Source organism: Silurus meridionalis, chromosome 1 (genome assembly GCF_014805685.1).
Source record: "Silurus meridionalis isolate SWU-2019-XX chromosome 1, ASM1480568v1, whole genome shotgun sequence".
NCBI lineage: Eukaryota > Metazoa > Chordata > Actinopteri > Siluriformes > Siluridae > Silurus > Silurus meridionalis.
The window spans coordinates 26,190,664-26,200,833 of record NC_060884.1 but is presented as its reverse complement, the minus strand read 5'-3'; the positions used below and the strand labels follow the sequence as shown (position 1 = coordinate 26,200,833).

The 10,170-nt window shown below is 37.4% G+C and overlaps 1 protein-coding gene across 1 annotated transcript; it reads left to right on the top strand.

Annotated features, from left to right (window-relative positions):
• Nucleotides 1–2,961: 2,961 nt before the first annotated feature.
• On the top strand, nt 2,962–5,792 carry foxd3 (forkhead box D3). Its single transcript, XM_046852866.1, has one exon. It carries the CDS (start codon nt 4,161–4,163, stop codon nt 5,304–5,306), a length of 1,146 nt encoding a protein of 381 aa, XP_046708822.1. The 5' UTR covers nt 2,962–4,160; the 3' UTR covers nt 5,307–5,792.
• The last annotated feature ends 4,378 nt before the right edge of the window (nt 5,793–10,170 follow it).

Sequence of the window (10,170 nt, the reverse complement as noted above, 5' to 3'; positions counted from 1 at the left end):
AGTTTTTTTTTGTTGTCGTATTGCTATTAATGCAAAGACAAATCCCGTCGCTCAGTCCCATTGGCAATATTGCGCCACTGAGTATATTTTTTTGTTTTGTTTTTTACATGGGCTCCGGAGAGATTAATAAAAAAGAATTAACAAGCGGTATTGGATGGATGGATGGATGGATGAATGGATGGATGGATGGATGGATGGATGGATGGATGGATGGATGGATAGATGGATGGACAGACTACCGACAGAAGGATAGATAGACATGATGTTGTTGATGATGATGATGATGATACTATTATTATTATAAAAAATAGTATTATTATTATTATTAGTATTAGTAGTAGTGGTAGTAGTGGTGGTGGTCGTATTCTGTGAGTGTTTATGTTCTATAATGTTTCTATGAACTTTTATATTTGTGTGGTGTTCAAATCTCTGTAGTTGAGTGTTTAACAGGTGTTTCTGTCTCTGTAATGGAGAAAGTCATCGTTAAGATGTTCAAGATATGACAGATTCCAGGTTTATTTCAAAATCTTAGACAGGAATTTTTTTGTCATGTTTTTTCTATGTAGTCACCATGAGCACCATGCTGCTTCTGGGCGCGTTTAGGGGGCGCAGGCAGCATAGATTTTGTGTTTGGGCCTCGCGGTGATCCTACAGGAGAGACTGTTAAAAATGAGCTGGATCATACTGTTTGACAGAAAGCTGCAGGTTGATAGAGTGGATCCTTCGGGGGGTGAGGATGGTGAATTCAGGGGGAAAGGAGCCTGAGATCCTGCCTTCTGCTGGGTACAGCCTTGGGGAATCACAGTGTCGAGCATGGAAAATCCCATTAGGGATCACATTTAAATGAAAAGTCATTTTTAACGCGAGTATATACACATGACATGGGTATTTTCCTCTCGGCTCGAGAGAAAAAGGATTTTTTTTTTTTTTTTGGCGAAGGATAACTCGTTTTGTGTGTATTTCAATTTGACTTGCTGATAAATCCGAGTTAGTCTAAAAACAAGTGGCAGATTAACACAATTAAAAAGGCGCTAATAATGCATTTATTGCGTCACACCGTTTTCCAGCATTCCCCCTCCAACATAAAACAGTTATAAAAACTGAAAAGGATGCGTTTATATTATAAATCAAAACTGTTAGTGTGGAAGGATAGAGATGTGAACGGAAAGGTCACCTGATAATTGGTAAAGTAGAGCATAATTGAGCAAAAATATAATGGAAAGTGCAATTGTGGAGAGTGAATGATCCCTGAGTGTGTGATCCCTGTATTCCCTCAGTACAAGAAAGTGTCATGATTGTTATATATATATATATATATATATATATATATATATATATATATATATATATATATATATATATATATAGACACGCCCTTCAGATTCCTTCCTTCTATATCTCTTTATTTCAGGGATTTAATTAGGCAGACATTCAGGGTGCTGCGGTGCTGCTGTTTGTGACCTTGCTGGATAATCACAGCGAGCACTGGATCTGCTCCGTCACCTGCGAAGCTCCAAACACTTCCCTTATTATTCTAAAAGCTCTAGACGGAGCTTAGCCATGTGTGTGTGTGTGTGTGTGTGTGTGTGTGTGTGTGTGTGTGTGTGTGTGCTCAAATGCACATTTCATTAACAAACTGCACGATGGAAATGACAGCCGAATTTATCGAGCTTCAAGAAATGAAAAAGATTGCTAAAGGAATCAGAATGTGATCTTTTTGGATAATGTGATCATGTTTGGATTATATGTGTGTCATATATTTTTTTTCTTTAGAGCGCACTGACTGCACAGAGAGACAAGACAGCCAGATGTTGCACAGTAAATAAATAAATAAATAAATAGAAAACGATGCATCAGTGGAAGAGAATATAAAAAAACAAGAATGAAACCAAAAAAAAACCCAAGAGACGAAAAGTGTAAATAAATAAATACTAATAAATAAATAAATAAATAGTAAATGATGCATCAGTGGAAGACAATATATATAAAAAAACAAATAAAAAAAAAAACGAATGAAACGCCGATTAAAAAACAAAACAAGTAAAGAGACAGAAAAGGGTAAAAAAATAAATACAATAAAAAATACAACTAAATTAATAAATTAATAAATAGAACTGGCAAATTCACATTGTTGTTTTCTTTCTAAGTGTCACGAAGGCATAAGTGCTTTGGCTTCATCTACTAAGTAGCTCGTATTGATAGACAGAAGATCACACGGGTCACCGTCTGCTTGAAGCACAGCACAGCGCTTGTGTAATGGAGGGGAGGACATGGACCCGCGTTTCCCTGCAACACCATTATAAACGCCTTCATTTCATTAATCCCGCTTTCATTGAGCACGTGCAAAAGGAAAAGGGGGGAAAAAAGGCGCACCGGTGACGTGTCCTGAGTGCGCGTTTCTTAGAGAGCAGAGAGTTTGATTACATGCAACATTACATATCACATAATAAATAAAAAATAACATCTAAATATGTCGCATAAAGTGCAAAATGTATTTTACAATAAACGAATGCATATTAAAGATATAAAGGAAATAAAGATTTAAAGAAATGCAAAATCGAAAAATGCATAATAATTGATGATGCCTTATTATCCAAATACAATTTCAATGCATTATTATTATTATTATTATTATTATTATTATTATTATTATTATTATAAATATTTTTGCAATAAATCTAAAATTATTTTACCTTAAAGGTTTGAGGTTTTCTTTATTTTATTCTAAGTAAAATATCATATGAAAAACACATCCTGGCCGCGCTGGAATACTTACATTTCTCCGCAGCTCGCATTCCCAGTATAAAGTAGGAAAGTAACTGGTTCCACTGTCAATTAAAAATCTTTTTCATTACGGCAGGTGGCGGAGTAAATCGATTAAAGGGAATAAATGCATGCTGCAAAACAAATGACAAATGTAGCCGTGTTCTAATAAGCTTTTGTTTTTTTATTCTCAGCTCGTGCGTCATATCCAGAAATACATCTACATCGCGTTATAGATTGGATCCTATTAAAACACATTTGCACAAGAATTTAAAATAATGGTAACATGAATAATGAGCATGCACTTAACACAGTCCATGAGCCTACTAACATTTAGTCGGTGTTACCTTCCACGCCCCAATCTATCCCAGTGACACTGAGCAACATTTTCTCACAGAGCTCCATCTTCTCCATCCGCAGGTTTTTTTCTCTCTCTCTCTCTCTCTCTCTCTTCTCAGGAACATCCCCACATGCGTCGCTCACCTTAGTGTCCATGAATAGTGCGCGTTTGCATTTTCCTGCTCGCTCATTTCCTTCTTTTTTTCATATGGTAACATGCGCAATGATTAGGTCGTTAGCACCTCCACAGAAACCCGTTAGGAAAAGCTTTTATTTGGACCTAGTCCTATTGTTGCCGAGCAATCATTTCCCCCCCGACACGTTTAACAAAATCCACGACCAACATCGCACGCGCTTTTTACGCACAAAAAAATCACCAAAAAAAAGATTTTTTTCTTCAGTAACGCATGCACTTTTTAATCAGCTGCAACTCTGTTGATCAGAATGTTCAAGCAGCCGGACAAATAATGATTGTGCTTTCATGCATATGTTAATTTCTTTTTTTTTTTTCATATAGTGCATTTGAGGAAATCTCCCATTTTTTTTAAAGCGAGCTCTATATATAAATATACTGATGCACACACCAATGCACACCAGAGCAGAAGATCTCGGCCATGCATATCGGTTATAAAGATGAGGTGGAAGTGTGCTGCAGTACGTCCCGTTTGTTGACAAGCGCGTGAAACAAACTTCGCGGCTGTTCAGCTGAGGGAGCCGGGTCTGACGTCACGGGCGGGGTCACGTGACGGGGGGGCTGATAGTATATCTTTAAGTGGAGAAAAACTATCCTAATCTATCAGACAGTCGTTTACAAAAAAAAGAACCCTCCAGCCCCGGGAAGCATGCGTCATCATCAGTTCTCTTTAGTCCAAAGTCGCTCGTGAAGCAGGTTGGAGAAGGAGAACCACCGGAGCGGAGAAGGTCTGAAGTTGGAGTCGGAAATCCTAAAGAGAGAAGCTTCTCCTGGAGAGATATTATCAGAAGTTTTCGGTGCTGTGACTGATAGAGTGGCTGACACCTGAGCTGACCTCGGGACTAACCCCAGACAGCGAGCAGCGATGACCCTGTCAGGAAGCGGCAGCGCGAGCGACATGTCCGGCCAGACGGTGCTCACTGCGGAGGACGTGGACATAGACGTGGTCGGGGAAGGCGATGAGGGAATGGAGCGGGACAGCGACTGCGGAAGCCCGGGCATGTTACCCGAGCCCGTCGACGATGGAGACGAGCTGGACGTGCACGAGCGCACCACCAGCAGCAGCCCGTGTGAGAGCGGAGGCGAGAGCGAGCACAGAGCGGCGGAGGACGGCCAGGACAGTGCCTCAGCTCCAACATCCAACAAACCCAAGAGCAGTCTGGTGAAGCCTCCTTATTCCTACATCGCTCTCATCACGATGGCCATCCTGCAGAGTCCACAGAAGAAGCTCACGCTGAGCGGTATCTGTGAGTTCATCAGTAACCGCTTCCCATACTACCGGGAGAAGTTCCCTGCGTGGCAGAACTCCATCCGCCACAACCTGTCGCTCAACGACTGCTTCGTCAAGATACCGCGCGAACCGGGCAACCCGGGCAAAGGCAACTACTGGACTCTGGACCCGCAGTCTGAAGACATGTTCGACAACGGCAGCTTCTTGCGAAGGAGAAAGCGCTTCAAGAGGCAGCCGGACATCCTCCGGGAGCAGACCGCTCTGGTCATGCAGAGTTTCGGCGCGTACGGCCTCGGGAATCCTTACGCGCGTCACTACGGCCTCCACCCGGCCGCGTACCATCACCCAGCCGCGCTGCAGTATCCCTACATCCCGCCCGTGGGTCCGGTGCTGCCGCCGGCTGTCCCGCTCTTACCGTCGGCTGAGGTGAACCGAAAGGCTTTTACGTCGAGTCTCCAGTTGCAGCTCAACGGCCTGAGCGCCGCCGCCGCCGCCGCAGCCGCCGCCAGCACGGCGTCTATGATCAAGTCGGAGCCCTCGAGTCGACCCTCGTTCAGCATAGAGAACATCATCGGGGTGTCCAGCAGCAGCGCTACCGGAGGCGCACAGACTTTGTTGAGGCCGCCGGTCACGGTGCAGTCCGCCCTGCTGAGCGCGCACTCCCTCTCATCGTTAACGCGGAGCTCCGCGATCCTCAGCGTGCCACCGACAAACCTCATCTCGGGACAGTTCTTACCGGCGGCGTCCACGGCAGCGGTGTCCAAATGGCCTTCTCAGTGACAAAACTGCTTTTCTAATATTTAAGAGAAGAGATGGAAAAGACTGAACAGCACGAACTAAACAGCACTGGGCGACTCGTCCAACTCACTGTAGCCATGTAAAGAATAAAATTAACAAGAAATTATACAAAACGGAGGAATGCTTTCAGCACAGGTAATATTTGTAAATATTTGTATGGAGAAAAAAAATGTACGACTTTTGTGTTCTTTCGTTTTGCTGTTCGAACTTTGACATTTTGTAACTGAAAGTGTTTTCATTTCCGTCATATATTTTCTCATTCGGATTCACACACTTATTAGGATCATATTTTTTTTGTTAGTTTGTTTGTTTTGATTTATTTTTTATTATGAAACACAAAATGTTCTTGTTCGAAAGCTGGACAAGTAGTCTGTTTATACAAAAAAATAAATATATGTATTCTATGTAGCTATATTGTGTTGTAAATTGGATACATTTGTTAATAAATATTCCAATAAAACGAAATCTATATTCTTAAATGCTTAATTATTTGAATCGAATCAGTGAATCATTTCATCAAACATGGTCGGTACTTGAATTTATTGTATTTCATTGTAATTTTTTTTTAAATATATATAATCACTCGGCTATAATTGATTCAAATGGTTTATTAAATATAACAAAAACGAAAAATACATTTCCAAAATTTTACGTAACCTATAATCAAATATAATAGTTATAGTTATTATTATATTATTATATCTAGTTATTGTTTAAGTCAAATTTAATTTTTGATTAAAAATACATTCTAGCAATGCTTGAAAATAAATTCGAATATAAACTATAGGTAGAATTTAGTATTAAAAATATTCAGATTTTTTATATAAAATTATGTAGTGTTTGTATATATATATATATATATATATATATATATATATATATATATATATATATATATATATATATATATATATAAAACAGTAGATAATTATTGTGGAAATAGTTACACAATAATAACACAATTTTTTACTTTTAAATGTTTTTTTTAAGTTTCTTAAAGGCTCAATATAAGATATTCTCTAAATATAACTGAATGTGGTGTAATAAAATGTCCAAGCAGTTGATCAGAGGAACTTGGGGGATTTACAGCAGCGATGTGAAATGTGCAAGTTGCTTTTCTAAAAGCGGCTCTGCGCTTCACAGTTGTGTTTCAGGCTAATCAGCGCTACACAAACAGCAAATGGTGCTCGGTGTACAGGGGTTAGGGGGCTATATTTAACTGATACTCATGGGAAAAGAGAAAGGACTTGCGCCTTGAATTCACTTTCGAGCAAAAGTAGCTGGTGAGAGTGACACCGGATAACACCAGAGCTCATTACTGCACTGACGAGACATATTTAATGCGCATTTCTGCCATGCCTGGACTTTAGTCCCACTGATTTACAATAAAGCATAAGCTTGATGCTTCAATTCTTTATTATAAGATACGATACAGACGTCAAAAATGGAGAAAAAATGGAAAAAGTAAAAAAATGCTTTTTCTTTCCCCACTGAAAAGTTGTTTTGAACAGAAATATATATATATATATATATATATATATATATATATATATATATATATATATATATATATATAAACTATTTAAGCTAACTATATTTTTTGCTTCCTAAAAGTAATTAATATCAACCAAACCTATTGATAAAATATAATTGACTATTTAAAAAGCCGGCGTATAATAAACAGGCTTTATAAGTACAGACTGTGCAAAACAAACAATACAAAAAATACAGTATTTATCTTTGTATTTGTGTGCTTTAGAGAAATATAGAAATATTTGAACAATATTATTAAAAACATTTTTCAAACATCAATTTTATCATTTGCTTACTAGCATTAATGCTTACACATGATGAGCTCTCAGATACTGTATTGGAGCGTTAAGGCCATACAGTACACCACTAGGTGGAGCTTATACACACACACACACACACACACACACACACACACACACACACACACCGTCAAGATGCTGGAGAGCAATTCACACAAGAGTAGTATTTTGGAAATCAGTGCTTCCCAGCGTTAAGTGCAGTATAATAAACCGATTTCCTGTGTGTTTCCTGAAAGCATTTAGTATAAAGGGTGTGTTTAGTATCTGCCTCCTACACCTACTACTGAAGAGAGCAGTATTCAACAGCCTGCTATTAGCAGTCTCCACCTGTGCATAGACTCTATGTTACTAAACCACTTAGATATACGATTATAGTCAAAATAATACACTCGATTTTAGGATTTAAAATATGTCCTAATTTTTACATTGAGTAATCTATTACAACCTGAACCTATTACCTGTATTTATTTACTCTAAATTGTAGGTGCATCGAAAGAATAAGAAACTAGACAATCATTGTTCCTGTAGCCAATCATTTTAAAGCGCATGGGCAAAGGTGCAAATGCAATACAATTATTTTTTATTCTTTTACAATTTATTTGATCTAGTCATCGATATAGATCGTTTTTTCCCCATTTGGGTTTAGTGTTTTTGAATATTCTTTTTTTTGCCATCTAATAAAACATGAATAAATAAAATCAATAAATAGACACATCATTTGATAAAAATAAATAATCATGATACATATGAGACATTTATTATTAATATTACTATTATATATAATACACTTTTTAGCATTTTTTAAAATTATTAATTGATTATAAATATTATGAATATATAATAGTTTTTTTTTTAAATAGTGAAAAAATAGAGTGTTATAAATGATGTGTAATTGAAAGTGCATAAAAATGTGTCACTATTTTCCCATTAAAAAATGCTCGCAGGTGTCATGTGACTTGTTAATCTCTCAGCACTACTCTGACAGGAAAACTGAGATTTCTTCAATAAACATAAACCAAGTTAAAGCTGTGAAGCGATATGTGCAAAATGTAATGTTCATATTAAATATCAAGCGAAGGACAGAAACTATTTGGAGAAGGTGAGGATGTGAACTTTCCAGACAGGCTGCCAAAGAGGCAAGTGGCAGTGTGTGGGTGGGTGTGTGTGTGTGTGTGTGTGTGTGTGTGTGTGTGTGTGTGTGTGTGTGTGGTCACTTATTGTTCAACGTCCAGAGAAACTGTAAGCTGTTTATATTAGCAAAATAGAATGCATTTTATATTAAATATAGTGTACGTTTAAAGACTATATTTTAAATATTTTAAAGTGATTTTAATAGTTTTGTGTGTGTTTGTGAGAGAGAGAGAGAGAGAGAGAGAGAGAGAGAGAGAGAGAGAGAGAGAGAGAGAGAGAAGAAAGTGTGTGGCCATTTTCCTCACCCTTAATATCCTGCTGAGCCTCAAGGCAAGTGCTGTTCTGGTCAATCAGTGGTCACTTTCAGAGGAACATGACCTTTGCTGCTTCACCTGCTCTCCTGGTACAGGCATTTCCACAACTGGACTCAGGCTCAGGAGTGATCAGACCTCCCATTATGCCTAGTTTTTGTATATCCTGGACACATTTTTAGGAGATAATTAACATCCAACTTTTCCATAAGTTCTTCCAAATTACCATTGCATTAGCTTTGCAATACACATAAACATAATGGCACAACAATACAAAGAAAATGTTTTAATATTGAATATGACTGCAAAAATGTATATACTATATCTCTTACAAAACAATTACGTATACTCACTGCATATTTTGCATTCTGATTTACAATATTTTAGGGATTGTATAGTCTTCATGAATCAATTAAAACAAACAATCAAAAAAGATTCTTCGATAAGGACAAACTGGTATGCAGCACTGGAAATTGAGACCAGTGCTCATTTTAAGGAGAGAGGTAAGTCAGGACAACAGCAATCTCCTGGAGCGAATCATCAACAGTAAATGTGGATACAGCTGTTCCTGAATATTTAACAGGCACAGAGGTGAAGCAATAAATGACAAAGTAAAGCTGGCACACAGGAGCATTAATAACTAATGCAGGAGACGGTAACTAATAGGCTGTTCATTGTAATGAAAATGTCATTGCAAATCAGCAGTCGTCCCAAGGTTATTATTTATAAATGTTTCACCACAAAGAAGCCGTGTCTTATCCTGCATTTGCAGGAAAAAAAAAACAAGGCATTGCCATTAAGCCATCAGCCCTGAGGAAGCTAAAAATATATATCAGCAAACTAAAAAAAAAAAGTAATTAATAGAAACACATTTATTTTTAATATACTTTTGAAAATAGTGACATATTGCAGAGGACAGATACAAGCTCATAACTCAGAATACAATAACGCATTAGTCAGGGTGCTTCTTACTACTGTAGTGTTGAGTTCTTCAGACTGATTGGCCAAAAGACGTTGATTAATGTTCTACAGCAGCTGCTCTACTAATGGTCGTGTTTTAATAGTATATCTTATCATTTCTATTGTAAGGACTTTTAAAAGGCTTGAAATATGAATAATAATAATAATAATAATAATAATAATAATAATAATAATAATAATAATAATAAAATGTAAACAACAAAAAGATATCACTTTTGCATAAGATGAATTGCAAGTGTCAGCCCTCTGAAACAGTACGTTTTTCTTCATAGGAAAGTCTTGAGGATAAAGAGGATTCATAGTGACATGACAAGCTGCATGCTTTTTGACTCATTAACTTCAAAATAAAGAAAAAGAGGACAATTTACAGCTGCTATAACAGGATCACAGGGACTTACTTGTTATCTGGACTTTCCACATCATTAAATGTACAGTGTGTTGTTCTTTGATAAAAAAAAATTATTAGTGCTCTCAAAGTGTTATATATCTGGTATAAAAGGAAAAAAACACTTCAGTTTTACAAATATAACTGTGGTATAAATTAAAGTCATATGTGATTGTAGACCTTAGAACCCTGACTCAGTTCTGTCT